This window comes from Eptesicus fuscus, chromosome 2 (assembly GCF_027574615.1).
Source record: "Eptesicus fuscus isolate TK198812 chromosome 2, DD_ASM_mEF_20220401, whole genome shotgun sequence".
In the NCBI taxonomy this organism is placed as follows: domain Eukaryota; kingdom Metazoa; phylum Chordata; class Mammalia; order Chiroptera; family Vespertilionidae; genus Eptesicus; species Eptesicus fuscus.
In genome coordinates this window covers 58,827,602-58,847,771 of record NC_072474.1, presented here as the reverse complement: position 1 = coordinate 58,847,771, position 20,170 = coordinate 58,827,602, and the positions used below count along the sequence as shown (strand labels likewise).

Below are 20,170 nucleotides of genomic sequence, written 5' to 3'. Positions count from 1 at the left end.
TCCAATGATTTTCTCTTCTCTTCCAGTCAGTCACTCATTCTCATAAACACAACCTAACTCTCGTCATCACACCAGATTGCTCCACATCACGAATCACTGATGTAAGCATCCCATCTCTGTTCATAGCCTCCTACTCTTTTAACTGGCTTGCTCATCTACTCCCTTTCAAACATTCTCTATCCTAAGTGGGGTCTCTAGAACCTTCTATTGTGTTGCTCTTTCATATCCTAACTTACCTTCAGTTCTTCTTACCAATTTTCCTACCACTCACTCCCCTGGCTCAACTGTCTATTCTCTGCCCAGCAGTTTGAGTAAGATCATGGCACAAGTCAGATCATGGCACTCTTCTGTTCAATACTGTCTTTTAAAATACAATCAGAATAAAAGTTAAAGTCCTTCCAATGACTTTTAAGACTATATGTGATCTGGTCACTTGTTGCCTCTGTGACCTCATGTCTCTTAACTTTCTCTCTTGATCACTGTAATTCAACCACACTGGCCTTCAACTCTGCTCATCAAACAGACCAAGTACACTCCTATCTCAAGGCCTTTATACTGTTGTCCCTGCCTGAGTGTTCTTCTCCTAAGTGTCTTCATGGCTTGCTCTGTCACCTCCTTGAAGTCTCTGCTCAAATATCTCCTTGTCAATGAAGCATTTTAATCATCCTCTTTAAATGGGCAAATGCTATTCCCCTAGTACTGTGGTCGGCAAACTGCGGCTCTCGAGCCACATGCGGCTCTTTGGCCCCTTGAGTGTGGCTCTTCCACAAAATACCACAGCCTGGGCGAGTCTATTTTGAAGAAGTGGCGTTAGAAGTTTAAGTTTAAAAAATTAAGCTCAAAAGAAATTTCAATTGTTGTACTGTTGATATTTGGCTCTGTTGACTAATGAGTTTGCTGACCACTGCCCTTACCAATACTGTTTTTCTCCTTCCCTGCTTTTTCTCCACAGAACATTTTACCAACTGACATATTACATATATTCTTAATTATTTATTGCCTATTGCTTATTGTATCCTCATTAGAATATATGCTTCATAAGGGCAGACGCTTGTCCATTGCTCACTATTATATCCCCTGTGCCTAAAACGATGCTTTGCACATAGGAGGCAACCAATAATTATGTAGATTTAATATACTGAGCTTAAATTACATAACCCATCATTTCAATCATATTTAAGCCACCAAATCATATTTAAGTAAATATCTGGTGATTAAGTTAATTCTTGGGTAGATATGAGAGAAAAGCTTCACTGAAGTCTGGATTTAGATCTACTTGTGAACAGAAATTCCAGAATTCTTCTGAAGTTGTAGAAATTAGTAAACTATGGCTATTAGGTGCCACTTGGAAGATGTGCTTCTCTTAACCCAGTTATTCAGAAATACAGCTTTGAACTTTCAGTATGGCAAAATAAAGGCACCTCTGGTTATGTTACTTCATAGAAACTTCAAAAAGACAAAAAGAGAAAAAAATTTCACCTTAAGTGAAATGGCAACAATTATGGACAACCAAATATGAAGACTAGTTGCCAAATTCAGCAAAATGCTCAGTCAACCTGTATATTCTTATTTTTCATTTTTTAATCCTCACCCGAGGATATGTTTTACTGATTTTTAGAGAGAGAAACATCAATGTGAGAGAGAAACATTGATCGGTTGCCTCCCATATGCCCTGGACAGGGATCAAACCCACAACCTTTTTGGTGTAGGGACAACACTCTAACCAACTGAGCCATCTGGCCAGGGCAACATGATGTATATTCTTAGACCTCCAGCAGACTACCGATTTCTCCAAATGGCAGAAATGTACGAGGTCTGTCCAGATTCCTTTGACTGAAGCAATTAGATCCAGTGGACATCGCCAAAAAATTGTAGAATCTGGAAAAACCTTACAGGAACCGTGGTTCACTCCCAATGACAGGGCAAGTGGAGTGGAAGGAGGAGTCACATAAATAAGCCGTTTTCCTTATCTTTGCCTTGGCCTCTGGTAAAGCAAGTCTGCCTGGAGTGAGGCTGATGAATGCATTCTGGAAGCCATGATCCATTTTGCAGCACTGACCAGAGTCAGCTGAGCAGAAACAGACATTAGGTAGGTACCCCCAAAAGCCTATGACAAAAGAGCTTCACTGAGAGTCACACCAACTTCCTGCTTACACCAAAGGAAGAAAGTAAAAATCTAAAGCACAGTTTAAGTTAAATCATCCTGTTCTTATAAACCTTTAATTGTCCTCCCATTCCTATGTGTTAACTCCATAGTTAAACACCATTCTAATTTACTCTGGGAAATAGCTCCCTAGTGCTACTTCCTATGGTCTAGTCAGAAATGGTCACCGCTACACAAACCCTCCATGCCTTACTTCTGTGTGGAAGGATTTCATCTCCCCACTTCACTTCCTCTCCTCAGCAACTTACTGAAATCCTAGTGATTTATTTCACAGAGTCACTGAAATATCCCATTCTTTCATAAAAATTTCACTTAAAGGAGTTTTGTGTGTTTTTTTATTAATGGTTCATTTTCTAAAAGCAGATTTAGATAGACATTAAATACTAAAATCACATTCTTCTGTCTACTGAGTGTGCAGATTCTTCCCAACGCTAAAAGGATAATTAGTCTAATCATGCCCTGAAACTAGAATCTAAATGGCAAAAAATGTCTAGAAGCAGAAACTCTTCTGTCATGAGTAATACACCTCATTGTCAATTATATTTTTCTGCTTTTGATTCTCTGTCTTTTTTCTGTTATCAAGCCTGATGTTTAAGGTAAAGAGAAGTAAGGTGTCATAAGGAAATATCATAAAGGTGATGTGACCCTAATGATTTCTTTATGTTAAAAATTTATTGAAGACTTGCTATCATTATTTCTTTCAAATGTAACAAAAATGGCTAAATTGGTTACTGATACTTTTCCTCTTTTACAGACGAGGAAATCAAAGGTAAAGGAAAAATTAAGTAATTTGCCCAGAGTTACACAAATTGGAAGTTCTAACCCAAGTTCTAATTCCAGATGGAGTTCAGACCTCTGTGCTCTGAAGTTTATTTATATAACTAACTGAAGTATCTTTGACCAGATCATTTCAAGTAAGCCAATGACTTCATTAGTTACTCTTCAACCAATATTAACAGCCAAACAAACAAAAAATGCTTTTATATTTCTAGAGTGCTTAACTGGCTTTGAAAATCTTCTTACTACTGTGAACAGTTTGAATCTCACAATAACTCTATAGGATTTTCACCATCTATAATAATAAAAGTGTAATATGCTAATTAGACCAGACATCCTTCCGGACGAAGCCAGGGCTGCGAGGGAAGCACGGGTCCCGGGTGCCTGCCGGTGGCCCCCTGATTGCCCCACTGGTGGCCCCACAGATCAGCCCTGATTGCCGGCCAGGCCTAGGGACCCTACCCGTGCAAGAATTGCATGCACTGGGCCTCTAGTTTTAGATAACAGGAAAGAAAAACAGAGATATTATAAATTACCCAGTCATACTGCTGAGTAGCACATTACACAGACATAAGCCTTCTTATCCTAAGATTAGTGCTCTTTGTAGAACTGTTAAAGACTTTAGAAGTATTTAATACCTTTTCTTAAGTATGGCACTCAGGAAGTACTCAGTGAACTATCATGTTTCTAATTTCATGAAATTACTTTGAAAACATTCATTAATATTGCTTTCATGCTATATCCAAACTATGATCATAGACATTATTGTTGATAAGATTAATAGAGTCCAGTCATTGATTTCATGGAATTTTGAATGCCAAGCACTGTGCTAACTAGATTGACAAACATGAGACTTAAGTTATATGGTTTCTATAATTACATCAATCAATGACTGCTAGTGTATCAAATGTATGGGTGTGAGTGGTAGGAAAGGAGTGTGAATAAGCAGGGTGGTTCCAATCATGAAAAGCCTCACCTGTCATGCTAAGATTCAGATTTTATAATATAGGGATAGGTGAAGATCAAGAACCACTGAAGAATTTTCATATGGGAAGTGACATGTTCATATCTCCATAAGCAATAACTCAGGCAGCAGAAGAGGGAAGATGAGACAATCCATAGGACAGGAAGGTGCAAGTGATGACTAGGCAGGTAGGTACATATGTATGATCTGACAGGGAGAGCTCCTGATTGAAGATCTAGGAACAAGCCTAGGAAATAACAATGTTTAATTCTGAGAAGAAAAAGTCCTCAAAGGAGACTAAAGACAGATCAGAGAAACAGAAAGAGACAAGAACCATTCAATATTCATTGAAGTATTGAAGGGGTAAGTTTGGTTACGGGACAGTGTAAAGGGCCTGAATTCCAAGTAAAGGAGTTTAATTACAAATTGTCAGCAAAAGGGTGGGAAGCAAAACAATAGCAAAAGATTTGCTTACTTAAGGCAGGAATACGTTATGATCAGGCTTGTTTTTTAGGAACATTATTCTGTCACTGGTAGGAAGAAGGTGGGAAGGGGTGAACGTAGAAGTGGGGAAATAGTATGAAACTGTGTGGCTATGAAACGGGCCTAATGGTAGTAGGTGGACACAAGGCACTAACTTCCAGAGATATTGTCTAACCTAGAACATGAGTCCCAGTGGGAAAGAGAAAGGATAGGAATTAAGGATAAAAGTAAAGATTATAGCTTGGTAGGCCAGGGGCTGGCAAACAAGGTTAGAGAAAGGAGAACACAGATAAAATTTTGGAGATGTTTTTGGTATGAAAAATTTGAGTAACCAACATAGCTCTTTAAAATAATTAGTTAATTAATTAATTACTTTTTTGTTTTGTTAATCCTCACCCGAGGAGATTTTTTCCATTGATTTTTAGAGAGGTGGAAGGGAGAGTGCCGGGGAGGGGGTGGAGAGAGAGGATATCGATGTGAGAGAGACACATTGATTGGTGGCCTCTCCCACACACCCTACTGGGGCTGGGGATCGAACCTACATCCAGGTACATGCCCTTGACTGTGAATTGAATCCATGACCCTTTGATGCACAGGCCGATACTCTAACCACGCAGCACACAGGCCAGGGTATAGCTTTTTATAGGTAGTGGGAAATATGGCTCTATTGCTCTCCTGCTAGGTTGGGCCTAGAATTACGATTTAGAAGTCATCAGCAGTAGGGAAACTCAAGTACAACAGTCAACCAGACAAATATACATTTAATTAGGACAAATGAGGACCAGGAGATTGTCAGGACTGTCAGGAGAGTTAGAACATAGTACTCAAAATCAGACGTAACACTGCAGATATTGTTTGTACCTACACTAAGTGCAGTGACACATACATTCTTTGTTCTGGATACTACCGTTATATTCAGTGAATGAACCTGTAGTTATTTTTGGCAATCACATCACACTGACATTTCATACTCTCCTAAAAGTTAACTAAAAGCTGTGGATGATCTTCAGTTTAGCTTTTATTATTTGGGTCTCTTCTTGGCTCTATTGATGCAAATTATTTTACAAACCAAAGTACACTACTTTCCAATTATGACTGCAGCAGGCTTCCAGTGCAAAACCCAAAATACTACACTAAAGTTAGATAGTTTATATGATGAGGACATTTCTTTCCCTCATGTAACTAAAAGTCCAGAGGTATGTGTGGTCAGGGTTGGTTCAGCAGATGAGCAGTGATGAGGAACCCAGACTTTCCCCTTCTTTAGTTGCCAACCTCTGTATCCTGATGCATTCATTCCTCAAAAACAAAAGATGGTGGCAGCAGCCCCAGGCATGAAAACATCCAAAAGCAGATGGGAGGGGTGGGCATTCTGATTCAGGGGCCTACCCTCTTCTCTCTTTCCTAAATTAAAATTACTTTACGTAGAGTAAAATATATAAATCTTAAGGGCACAGCTGAATGAGTTTTGACAAAAGCATACACCCACATAATACACATCCCTATTGAGATAAATAGAACATTTTCGTAACCACAGAGCGTTCCCTAGAGCACTTTCCTGGTTAATCATCATCACTGCCACCACCCCTAACTCCACCCAGAGGCACTACAGCTCTTATCTCATAAACCATTCTTGTTGTTTTTGTTATCAGAGATGAAAATTTTTCCCAGAGGCCCGCTGCCCCAGCACACTTTACCTTAAAGCTACCTGTTGGATGTAAGGTAAAATGTCTCTTTTGACCTTTAGTCAATCAGTGACTAGAGAGTGATTATAATACCACCCTTTTTAGACCATTTATGATTCATCCATCCCTTGGGTCAGAGGGAGGGGTCCATCTGACCCCAGCACATAGCTTCAGGTCCAAATAAAATGGTGTTGGTTGTGTGTGTGTGTTTTAAGCCAGAGGGAAATAGCTGTAGGTGTGTGCGCAAACACATGCACCACACACACACCATTCTGTTACTCTATACCTGACATCCAACACCTGACCTATATTCTTCCAACTTTTTTTAAAAAATGTATCCTCATTGTTGAAAGTATTACACATGTACCCCCCTTTTCCTCCCATGGACCCCCTCCACCCCACTCCTGCCCCTCTAGCCTTATTGCACGTGCAAATATGTTCATTCAAGTCAATGATTAAAGTACTGGTGACACAAACAAATGTAGAAACCTTCCCTGAAGTTAACACCGACCCACATTCCAATGCTGCGGTCAAAGTTCTCAATCCAAGTCCAAATACAATCAAATTTATACTTGTCTGCGCCCCAAATCTCCATTTAGCCCACAAAAAATATCATGAAAAATGTCATTCAACGCTGCCTATTTCCTATCCTGGGGTACACAAAGGTGTGTCAGGGGGCACATTTAGTACTTTTCCCATTAAAAATACCTTCCCATTTTATACCTCAGTCTCAGCTCCAACATTTATATCTCTGTCACTCTTGTGTATTTTTTTCACTTGCTTTGTGCCTGTTTCCTTTTTTTTGTTTGTACACATTCTCTAAAAGCTGAACTCATGAGAATGATCAGAATAACAACATTTTTTAGTTGCCCTTTCATTTTTACTACTTTTCAGTGTGTTAATGATTTCATTGTGAGCCTCCCAATTCCTTTTTAATCTGGTAGCTTCTCTTGGTTTATATCTGTTACTACTGAGCGACAGAAGCAGCTAGGTAGATAGTGGCGGGACCATGGGGCGGAGAGAGGAGAATCCGGGAACCCCCCGGGGCGGGGAAGGAAGGGCCCGAGCTTTAAAATGTTTGAAAGGACCAATCAGGAACTAAGAAGCATATATACAAAAAGGCGCGAGTGCTTCCTCCCCTTCCTCCCCCTGCACAGCGCACAACGGATGCCTGACATTCCTGCTGTGGGGGAGCACGGCCCTGTGCCCACGGGGCTTTTGGCCATGTGGGCCTCCACACATGCACCATAACAGGCTTTCGTTTGCTTGGATGCTGAACTACTCCCGACTGTAACAGGGAAAGGAAGCTCTGGACACTGGTTGGCTCCTAAAGCCCCAAGTGCACCTTTTCCAGGACTGGCTTCTCTCAATAAACATCGATCCGCTGTTTTTGTCTGTGACTTCCTTCTCTGCTTTCTCTGGACAACGAACTCAGACTCAACATCCCACGTTTTGGTTTCACTATGGTCTTAGGGAATTAAAAAACCTGCTTTCTAAACAATGGCCAGTTTTACATATCAAGCTGTGGCTAGCATATTCTTCATTATTAGGGGCTCTAAAATGGCACTGGCACATCCTGTTAAAATAATTTCCATAACTTCTATTTCCATCCTTATTGGCTACAATTAAATCCATAAAAACTCATTCCCCTGTTGCATTTTCCACCCCTTCAGAAATAAGACTCTGAGCAAGATCAGTTAAAATAAAAAAAAAAGGATCAAATGTTCTGCTTTAGCAGAATGATGCTTCCAGAGTATAGACATGTTGTTTCTCATCGTGACATCTGTCTGCCTCTAGACCAGATCTGAAACTTGCATCAGGAGAGTAGCATTCATATTCATCAACCTAAGGTATCTACCTGTATTTGGCTCCCACAGTAAATTCAATTTATGTGTCTTAATCTGTATTCTCGTGCTATGTTCCCCACCATGCTTAAACCTACAAACTCAAGGATTTCCAAGCAAGGGCACTCTTCCATATATCTCAACATATAATCTCCTGTTGACATAGTCCAGAGATTATCTATATCTCAGCAAGCTTTTGTTGCTTATCTATTTTTATTATATTTAAAGATTACCTTATTATTTTATCAGCCCTATTTAAAAGATATGAGTATTACTTTGCTGGGTAGAGTAGTCTTGGTTGTAGGTTCTTGCTATATTCATCACTTTGAATATTTCTTGCCATTCCCGTCTGGCCTGCATGGTTTCTGTTGAGAAATCAGCTGACAGTCGTATGGGTGCTCCCTTGTAGGTAACTAACTGTTTTTCTCTTGCTGCTTATAAGATTCTCTTTGTCTTTTGCCCTTGGCATTTTAATTATGATGTGTCTTGGTGTGGTCCTCTTTGGATTCCTCTTGTTTGGGGTTCTGTGCGCTTCCTGAACTTGTAAGTCTATTTCTTTCACCAGGTGGGGGAAGTTTTCTGTCACTATTTCTTCAAATAGGTTTTCAGTATCTTGCTCTCTCTCTTCTTCTGGCACCCCCAAAATTCGGATATTGATACGCTTAAAGCCATCCCAGAAGCTCCTTACGCTATCCTCACACTTTTGGATTCTTCTTTCTTTCCGCCTCTCTGGTTGGGTGTTTTTTTCTTCCTCATATTCCAGATCTTTTGTTTGACTCTTCGGGTACGGTGGTCTACAATTGAGTGTCTGTATATTCTTTATTTCAGACAGTGTATGCATAATTTCTGACTGGTCCTTTTCCATTTTTTTGGTATTCTCATTAAGGTACTTGAAGTTTCTCAGCGGTTTTTAGAAGATTCTTGAGTAACCTTATAAATGTGGTTCTGAACACTGTGTCGTCCATTAGTTTGCTTTCCTCCATCTCTCCTACAAAGTTATCATTCAGAATTGAAGGGCAGATAAAGAGCTTCACAGATAAGAAAAAGCTAAAGGAGTTCATCACCACCAAACCAGTATTATATGAAATGCTGAAAGGTATTCTTTAAAAAGAGGAAAAAGAAGAAAAAGGTAAAGATAAAAATTATGAACAACAAATACATATCGGGGAAATAATGAACAACATAGACTGATGAACAAGAACAGACCCAGAAACAAGGAGGCATGGATCAGACTGTCGGGCCTCAGGGGGAGGGTAGGGAAGGGTGGGGATAAAGGGAGAGATCAACCAAAGGACTTGTGTGCAGACATATGAGCCCAACCAGCGGTTAAGGACAACAGGGGGGTGGGGGCATGTTTGGGGAGGGGGGTGGGATGGAAATGGGGGGACGAGGACAAATATGTGATACCTTAATCAATAAAGAAATTTTAAAAAATAAAATAAAAAATAAAATAAAAAAAAAACACAAAAAAAACCCCAAATACATATCTATCAACAAGTGGTCCTAAAAATCAAGTGAATTAAAAATCTGAGGAGCAGAATAAACTGGTGAACATAATAGAATCAGAGGCATAGAATGGGAGTGGATTGATAATTCTCAGGGGGAAAGGGGTGTCTGTGTGGGGGGTACGGGAAGAGACTGGACAAAAATCATATACCTATAGATAAGGACAACGGGGGGAGGTAAGGGCAGAGTGGGGGTGGAACCGGGTGGTGGGGAGATATGGGGCGAAAAAAGGAGAAACAATTGTAATAATCTGAACAATAAAGATTTATTTAAAAAAATAGTAAAAAAAAAAAGATATGAGTATTAAAAAGCATCAAAGATATAGCTGGAAGAAAGTCAATCACTTTTTAACATTTTAAAAAGAGACCCCTTGCTAAGTACTGCAGGAAATGAAAGAACAAATTTAAGGTAAAATTTTCTCTATTTAAAAAATAATTTTTCTTTTTTCTTTCTTTCTTTCTTTCTTTCTTTCTTTCTTTCTTTCTTTCTTTTTATTTTTGGTAGCAGAAGTGATATAAGTACGGCTTTTTCTTCCTCTTTTCTCTTTTGAATCACTGACATTTTCTCAGCTTCCATATTACCTCCACCTTAGGTTACACCTGATATTCTCCAAAGTATTTCATTTTACCATTTTATCTGAGCATTGTTCTTCCCTTCCCTCAAATTTCAGCTTAAAGTTCTCTTTATTAGGTTGGCAAGATTCCTGCTAAGTGCATTTCTCTCAGATGTACTCATCTGTTACAGGGAGTCTGTTGTTATTAACAGCATAAGCCCCAGTTAAGAAAACCTTGTTTTAGTCTTCTTGTGCTGTTTTGATAGGGTGCTATCTGATACCCATTACCTTTTATTTCTACTTCAAAGTCATGCCTCAAATGGAAGAAGAGATGAAAACACCCACACCAAGTATCTTTTAATCATTCCTTATCATTGAATCAACAAGAATAGAGTAGGTCTGTAAATTTGATAAGTTTCAGGAAACCTCCTGAGGGAATCTTCCATGATCAGTTCCATCATGATTTTGCCTCAATATATATGAAAAAGGAATGCAGTGCCTTCCTTCTTTTCCCGCATCTGGAGGATTTGGTTTGGATGTTTATTCTCTGACTCTCAATTGTAAATCTTTAGAGACCTACGTGCATTTACCTAAAGTGTAAATAATATGCTATAAATTATCAGCCAATGTATACAAACATTTAGGTAGTATTGTCAAGAATTCCTTTTTAGGTTTTCAAAATACTCTCCTTTACTGATTATAGTTACCAATGACTACATATATGGGAGTTAAAATCTGAGGTTGAACTTGAAAGTGTGCCAGACACAAGAGTGACAAAAAGACATAGAAATACTTACTGTCTGAAGGGATTTTGCAATTTACTCAGTAAGCTAGCACTCCTGAACACAGACATAGCATGTATCATATCTTCGCTGTAACACCAGACTGCCATAAAAAGGGGGTACACCCAATCGATCCCAGCACTGGGCTCACATAAGTGCTTTTGAGATGATTTCATAGCATCAAGGAAACATCAATTCACAATTATTCTTCAATCTTAGAAGAATGCAGATTACTTAACAAACACTTGATAGAGAAAATAGGTTTCATAAGAAGAATGAAATAAACATAGGAATAATAACCTGAAGTTATATCCAAATGGAATTTTCATGAAAAACAATTATGTAAATAAAATGTCTTCCACTCAACATACAGCAATCCTGAAAAACTAAATATCAAACTTACTTTTACGATGATAAGCTTCGTTGGGTTTTCACAACTCTGGTTATCACTTCCTGTGTGCTCTACTTCAAACAGGGTATTGTAATTTTCTAGTATTGTAGCCATTATCTTGTTGCAGAGGTCTTGTTCTTTCATGCATTCAAGCCCAGGTGGCACACTGAAAATAAGGGAAAAGTTTTGAGAGGAATTACTATGGAAACACAAAAATGCCAGCACAGCTGACTGAGGCTTCTATGCTGACATCTCCTCAATGATTGAGCAGCCTTCTCATAAGGACACCTGGGATTTTCAACAAGCTATATAGGGCCACATAAGATGTTACGATACTTGCTTGATTACCAAGATCTGATTCAATAGCTTGTGCTGAATAAGAAAAGTACCAGTTGTTTGGAAAGAAGGTATAGGTTAACATGGGTGCGATAATGCTTTGTATATATTAGAAATTGCTATAAGTAAGGTAACATTTATCTAAAAGTAAAAGCAACAAAGAACAAGTGTTATAACAAAAAGAACGGGTATTTTATCATGGCAACAATAGTCAGCCACACAAATAACAGCAACACAATCTTTAAGGATTTCTTAGCTAATGTACAAAAAATGAAAGGAAAATATGCTGTCTTCATTGGGGTATTTAAAAAAATTCCATAATTTAAAATAAGGTGAAAAAGAAAACCTCTAAATGAAGAAGACATCATAATATACATAAGATAAACATCTCTTCAGTAAAATTAGTAGTTGGAATAAGTAAAGAATTACAATAAGAAAGTGAACTTTTTAAAAAGAAACAAAAGCATGAGTTGAAAAACTTATAGAAGAAAATAACTGGACAGTCAATAATCTTATGAAATGGTATCTAATCTCACTGAGTAACCAGTAAAATGAGTTTACAAAGCAAAACCAAAGTATCATTTAATACCCATCTGTATTAGTTTGGTGTGGCTGCTGTAACAAATTATTACAAATTTGGTGGCTTAAAACAACAGAAATTTAGTCTTTCACAGTTCTGGGCAGAAAATAAAGTGTGAGCAGGGCCACACTCCCTACAGAGGCCCTAGGGGAGAATCTGTTCCCAGCTTCTAGTGGGCTGGCAGCATTCTCGGCTGTGATTGCATCATTTTAATCTTCAGTCTCTCTGCTCTGTCTTCACAAGGCCTTCCTCTATGTGTATGTACCTAATCTCCCTCTAGCTCCTTCTTCTTTTATTATTCTTATTTTTAATCCTCACCTGAGGACATTTTTTTCCCATTGCTTTTTCAGAGAGTGGAAGGGAGAGAAAAAGGAAGGGGGAGAGAGAGAGAAACATCAATGTCAAAGACATAGCAACTGGTTCCCTCCCACACCAACTCCGCGTGGGGGCAGGGAGCGAGCCCACAACTCAGGTAGGTGCCCTGGACCAGGAATTGATCTGAGACCCTTTCAGTGCATGGGCCGCCGCTCTAACCACTAAGAAACACTGGCCAGGGCTCTCTACCTCCTTCTTATAAGGATACAGGTAGTAATTGCAATTAGTGCCCACTCAGATAATCCAGGATAACCCCCTTATCTCAAGATTTCTATCTTAATTACAACTGTAAAGTTCCCCCCAGATAAGGCAACATCTACAGTTTCCAAGGACTATCACTTGATTACTCTGGGGGACCTGATCTACCCTCCTGTAATAACTTTTAGGTACCTTATACTAAGGTGACTCCCATGAGTCACAATCTTGTACCCCCCTCAGTTGTAGACAGAATCTGTGACTTGCTTCTTTAAAAAATTTATTTTTTATTGATTTCAGAGAGGAAGGGACAGATAGAAACATCAATGATGAGAGAGAATCATTGATCAGCTGCCTCCTGCTGGCCCCTTACTGGGGATAGAGCACACAACCCAGGCATGTGTCCTGACCCAGAATCGAACTGTGACCTCCTGGTCGACACTCAACCACTGAGCCACGCTGGCCATTGTGACTTGATTCTGATCAACAGAATATGGCAAAGATGACAGGATGTCACTCCCATGATTACGTTATGTCATACAAGACTCAATCTTAGCAAACTTGTATGGGATTCTGCTGCTAGCCTTAGAGATCTATTTGGCAAGGAACTAACGTAGACCTGAGGTCTCTAGCTCACAGCCAGGTAGAAGATGGGGTCCTTAATCATGTAGCTGCAAGAAAATGAGTTTTATTAACAACCTGTGTGGACAAAAGAGGCCACATGCTAACCTGACAAGCTCAGGGAAGGCCTGCATGGCAGTCTTGCAAACTCAGAGACCTAAAGTAACCACAAAGGATGGTCTTAAATTAAAAGCAGTTATGGTGGGTAGTTACATCCCAGGCTGGTATCTTCACTGACAAGGTCAACTTTTACCTCAATTGAGCCTATCTGTCCTTTTGCAGCTATCCTAGTATATAAAAAGCCAGGGACTGTCACAACCAAAACAACTGGACGGACGACCGAACAGCAGGCTGCGTGGGGCGACCAGGCCGGCAGGGGGGTTAGTGAGGGGTGACAAAATGACCGAACAGCAGGCTGTGTGGGGCGACCAGGCCGGCAGGGGGGTTAGTGCGGGATGACCAAATGACTGAACAGCAGGCTACGGGGGGCAACCAGGTCTGCAGGAAGGGGGCAGTTGGGGGTGACCAGGTCGGCAGGAGGAGCAGTTGGGGGCAACCAGGTCGGCAGGGGAGCAATTGGGGGCAACCAGGCTGGCAGGGGGGTGGGGGCAGTTGGGGGTGACTAGGCTGGTGGGGGGGGGGCAGTTGGGGGTAACAAGGCTGGCAGGGGGGGGCAGTAAGGGGAGACCAGGCTGTCAGGGGGTGGGCAGTGAGGGGCAACCAGGCCAGTGGGAGGGGGCAATAGGGGGTGACCAGGCCGGTGCGGGGGCAGTTAGAGGTGACCAGGCCAGCGGGGGGTGGGCAGTGAGGGGCAACCAGGCCGGTGGGGGGGGGGACAGTTAGGGGCCATCAGGCAGGCAGGCAGGTGAGCAGTTAGGAGCCAGTGGTCCCAGATTGTGAGAGGTATGTCTGACTGCCGGTTTAGGGGATCGGGCATCCCCTGAGGGGTCCCGGATTGGAGAGGGTGCAGGCTGGGCTGAGGGGACCCCCCACCCCTCACCCCTGTGTACAAATTTCGTGCACCGGGCCTCTAGTAATAACATATCCTTGAAATGTCTTGGTAACTTATAACTTCCCTTTTTCTGGACCCCTTGGGGCACAACCTAATGTACCTGGGCGCCAGGACAGATACCACAAATTCCTTCATTGTTATCATGTTAATTATTCCTGTACCCACCTAAGTATTTGTCTATCATTTTACTTTTTATCCAATCCTAGGGGTTTCCCGCTTTGCTTTCTCCTACCTCTCTAATTTATCACCAGTGGATTTCATGTAACCACCCTACATCCCTTCCTTTGATTGCAAGGTATAAAAATCGATGAGAAACTGCCATTCCCTGGAGCACTATCCCAATCCATTGAGATATTGCTTCCTGGCAATTGTCGACAGTTTGGCTCAAATAAACTCACCAACAACTCTTTACAGGTTTGAATATTTTTTACGTTAACACGTGAATGAGCTTGAAAGCAGATTCTTCCCCCAAATCAAGCCTCCATTGAAAACACAGTCTAGCTGATACTTTACTTTCAGCATTGTGAGACCAGACCAAGAGCAGATGACCCAGCTAAGTTGTATGTGACATAGCAAATGTTTATTATTTTAAGCCATTAAATTTGTGTTGATTTGTTCACAATAATTGAAAACTAATACAGAGTTTGGTTCCTGGAAGTGGGGTGCTGTTGTTAACAAATATCTAAAATAAAAAACAACATGGAGGCTCCTCAAAAAATTAAATATGGAATTGCCTTATGACCCAGTGATTCCACTTCTGGGTGTATATCTATATCTATATCTATATCTATATCTATATCTATATCTATATCTATATCTATCTATCTATCTATCTATCTATCTATCTATCTATCTATCTATCTATCTAAAGAAACCCAAAACACTAATTTGAAAGAATATAAGTACCCTTATATTTATTGCAGCATTATTTAAAATAACCAACACATGGAATTGACTCAAGTGCCCATCAGCAGATGAGTGTTAAAAATGTTGTGGTACATATACAGAACAGAATACTACTTGGCTATAAAAAAGAATGAAATCTGGCCCAACCAGTGTGGCTCAGTGATTGAACACAGACCCATGAACCAAGAGGTTACTGGTTTGATTCCCGGTCAGAGCACATGCCCAGGTTATGGGCTCAATCCCCAGTGTGGGGCATGCAGGAGGCAGCCAATCGATGATTCTCTCTCATCACAGATGTTTCTATCTCTCTCTTCCTCTCCTTCCTCTCTGAAATCCATAAAAATATATTTAAAAAAAGAAAAAGAACCGCAACTTAAAAAAAAAAAGTGCTTTCAAACTATACTAGTAAATATGCACACCAAGTTTTTTATTATGTAGAGTAAGCATTTAAAGATAACAATGCTGGTCTATCCTGAATTTTCAATTGGCTAAAATGCTCTAGTTATTTTCACAAGAGTTGCTATTCTTTCTAGTTGCTATGTCTTTCTAGTCCTTATCTCTCTTGAGAATCAAAGTTTAAGACTAAGCATTAATTTACTGTAAATATCAATTAGCTAATTTTTTTGCCATTTTTGAACCTATGATATGTTAAAAAGAAATAACATCTCTGTAGTCTTCTTCAATCTTTTATTTCTAACCTTGCTAGTCAACATATTCTTCTCAGCTTTGTTTTTTTGACTATTTTATATGCACAAAGTCTTCTATGTCTTAATCTAAGTCATTAACAAAAGGCTTAAGTAGGTAAAGAGTGATGAGATACTTCACTTGTGACCTCTCTTTGTACTGTCATCATTTGGTTCAATATAATCAGAATATGACTGTAGGATTGAATGTACCTAATTGCATTATCACTAGATCACATTGCCCAATCTTGTCCACATTCATTCCATGCAAATATTATGTCCTTAACTTATTATTTTGCAATTAAAAAATGCTGACATGTTGAAACAAACTCCCTTAGGTTGTTCTTTGCAAAAAAAAAAAATAAATAAAATCTATTATTGAAAGCAATCACTGGAGTTCAGGCTGAATAAACCACTTTAAAAGGTAAATGTTGCCAACTGTAAACTGCCCTACCTCTGAGTCTATAGTGATCGAACTAAATTCATTTATATGTTATAAATAAAAATTTAGTATAAATGAAAAGCTGGAAGATTTTTTTTAAAGGCTCCTAATGTTTCTTGGAATTCATGTGGGGCGGTAGAAACAACAATTTCCAGAATTGTTTATGTATCTGGCTGCACCGTAGGCAATGTTTTCCTTCTTAAGAACTACCGAGGGTGGTGTTTCCAGGTATTCAATTTATAATATGTATGTCAGGTTTCATCCCCCCCCTCACATTGTGGCTTTTATAAATATTGCCACTAATTAATCCAAGTGATAAGTTGGTATTTTCCCCCTCAAAAGTATCAGTAGAAGATAAAACGTCCTAAATGAAGGTTCCAGACTACCCAACAATTACCCAACCATGTCTATGTAATAATCAATATTCTGGATACACTGAAAAATTTTACGTAATTCAGATATTTTTAAAAATATCCAGATATTTGACATAAAGTTGTCAATGGGTGGATAAATGATTACAAAAAAATTCACACTGGATAACTGGATATGTTCCAATATATTTTAGATACATGGTTTCAACCAAAATAGTGAAAAATAACTGATTATTATTCTTAACAATAGTAATTAAACCTGCAACGATAAAAATCAGATAGAAATTGATATACTTAAGAACATGAAGATTGGGATATCTTTATTGTAATTTTCGGAACAAGAATTTGTATGATAAAGAATTTTCTAAAAGAGAACAAATTGATGGCCTATGAAAAATGGAAGGATAAGAGGAAGAATTCAGCATTTGCACAACTGTCTGGAGGAAAAAGAGAAGATGTGGGGAAAAACCTGGGAATCAGAGAGCCCCCAAAATCAGGGATTTAACTGCAATCTAAGTAAAAAGTGGGCTGCTGTAGGGAGGCTCCAGAGTGGTGGAAGCAAGGGTTTACTGGGTGTATCACCAAGGAGTTGCTGCTATTTGAGTATGAGTGTGTGAACATACATATATATGTGTACAGATATATCAATTATAAAAGTCAGCTAATAAATTGTGTAGATTTTTAATTTATGACATAATCAGAAGTCAGTGAAATATTTATCAGGTGTGCACCATTCACTCAAGAGTAGCCACCAATCTTTCTGTTCACTGAAATGTGAATGGATAATATTCCCAAACTAAAAAGAACCTAAATGTTCATCAAGAGGAAATTAAGTAAATTATAAACCACTAGAGGCCCGGTGCATGAAATTTGTGCATGGCGGGGGAGGGGGGGAGAGGAGGAGTCCCTCAACCCAGTCTGCACCCTCTCGCAATCTGGGATCCCTTGGAGGATATCTGACTGCCGCTTTAGGCCCGATCCCACAGGCAGTCGGACATCCCTCTCACAGTTCAGGACTGCTGGCTCCTAACTGCTCGCCTGCCTGCCTCATAGTCCCTAACCACTCTGCCTGCCTGCCTCATAGCCCCTAACCACTCGCCTGCCTGCCTCATTGCCTCCAACCACTGGCCTGCCTGCCTCATCATCCCTAACCACTCTCGCCTGCCTGCCTCATGGCCCCTAACCACTCTACCTGTCTGATCGCCCCTAACTGCTCACTTGCCTGCCTGCCTGCCTGATTGCCCCTAACCGCCTCTGCCTCAGCCCCTGCCACCCTGGCTTCATCCGGAAGGACGTCTGGAATGATGTCCTCTGGAAGGTCATTCGGCTATCTGGTCTAATTAGCATATTATGCTTTTATTATGATAGATAAAGGAATACTAATAACATACAACACTGGTGTACAGGTTAATATTTGCTGACATAGAAAGATGCTCATGGTATGTAATTTAAATGATAAAGTTAGTAACAGAATAGCAAGTAAGAATATTTCTTTTGTGGAAATTTCTAAAATAATATTCAGAAAAATATGAATGGCAAGGGTCACTGGGTAAATTTTATTTTGTATTTCTGCCCTTTTTGGTATTATTTTAGTTACTTACAAGGAACAAGGACTTATTATTAATGAAACTAATAATGTTACTTGGAAATTTTTTAAAGTGATGAAAGTATATGCTTCTAGGAAGCTTAATCTGATAACAGAACATTACCTCACCCAGAGCAAACAAACAACTTTTAATAAGATGCTCACTTGTTCTCTAGCAACAGGTTGGCCACCCACAGAGAGATTACTAGTACACGAGCAGTTTCATTTGAAACCTTCTTAGTAAAGATGAGATAATTTCACCTTAGTGTTACCTCTAGCAAAACAACTTTCATTAGTAAAAAGGCATCACTAAACATCAAACTGTATACTTCACATAAGTAATTTGTATGAGAAGTAAACAAAACTATACTATGTGAAAGGTAAGAAAGCCCCTTCTACTTGTGAGTGATAAATGACCCTCCTACGTGTGACTAATTTGGAAAATATTTGTTCTGTATACTCTTAGGTCAACTAAATTAAAACCAGTTCCCCGATAGCACTGAAAATTAATTTTATGCCAGAATTTTGTTACATATATGGCTAACCTTAATCAAATATGTCTCTATTATATAATGCTGATGTGTGAGTGCATTCTTTCTACCTCTATAAAATGGTTTCAATTTCCCTAGAATAATAATAAGACCATGATCTCATTTCCAATGTTTTTTAAAAATACATATTTCATAGCTCCTTGTTTATATGTTTAAGGGACTATACAGTCTCTTAGTTGGTCCTAAAAGTTATAAATATGGTAAGATACTCACATCATTTGAAACATACCATACGAACATCAAGGGTATTTCAAGCTTGCAGACATCCACATTTATTTAATAGGTACAAGTGGTATATGAGTCATCTGATGGGTGAGCCAATGAATAAATGAATGCTTAGTATAAACTGTTTGGTGTACAGTACACTCCTCAGGCAGGTCCCTTTGAACAATAACACCAATGAAAAAGCAGCTGTAAACAACTCCCAATGTGCCAGAAAACTCAAGAGGTTTGACTTCCATTCAACACAAATAAAAACTTCCTTGAACAGTCAACAAGGAATTAAAGTAGTTGCAATCTGCCTACCAAGGTTGGGCAACAGGATAGAGTGAGAGAGTGGATTTGCATATCTTTCATATGACTGAAAACAACCAGAACAGTTAATTTAATGAATATATAAACTGTTCCTGATCCAACAAATAATTACTAAGCACTTCTTTTCTTTGCTGGTGGGAAGTGCTTCTGACAATACCAAGACTAAGGGCAGGAGAGCCCCTGCCCTAAAGGAATTTATGTAATGGGGTGAGGGGAAAGAAAATTATATAAATATCATAACTAATAGAATATACCATAATAAAGGTACAGACTAGTTCAAGATAGGTCACAAGAGGTAAGAATTGTGTATTTGGGGGGGGGGGGGGGTTTAGCCATCTGTTAGGGGACTTAAAAAGTATTTATTATTATTATTATTATTAGGAAAGGTCTCTTACAGGAGAAGGTATTTGATACAAGACTTAAAGACTCAGTAATAGAGTTAATACAATTTCTTCACAGAGGAGACCAACCTACTGGTTGTGAATCATGAAACGAACATGCATTCTGCTCTTTCAACAAAATATTTCACAGAATATCCACAAAGATGTACACTGAGTGGCCAGATTATTATGATCTCTGAACACATAATAATCTGGCCACTCAGTGTATATCCTATATAATAAAAGGCTAATATGCAAATTGTCCCCTTGACCAGCAGGCAGGCCGGCCAACTGCCCATGTCCCCTCCCCTGGCCAGGCTGGCGGGACCCCATCCATGCACGAATTCATGCACCGGGCCTTTAATACACACACACACACACACACACAGACACATGTACACACACACACACACACACACACACACACACACACACACACACACTGAGTGGCCA

The 20,170-nt window shown here is 39.5% G+C and overlaps 1 protein-coding gene across 1 annotated transcript in view; it reads right to left on the bottom strand.

The window, feature by feature from the left end:
• FAM13A (family with sequence similarity 13 member A) overlaps nucleotides 1-20,170 on the bottom strand; it is a 254,998-nt gene that overhangs the window by 177,962 nt on the left and 56,866 nt on the right. Inside the window, exon 4 of the mRNA XM_054727491.1 lies at nucleotides 11,159-11,312. Coding sequence (XP_054583466.1) covers nucleotides 11,159-11,312 — 154 coding nt within the window. The remainder of the gene's footprint in view (nucleotides 1-11,158; nucleotides 11,313-20,170) is intronic.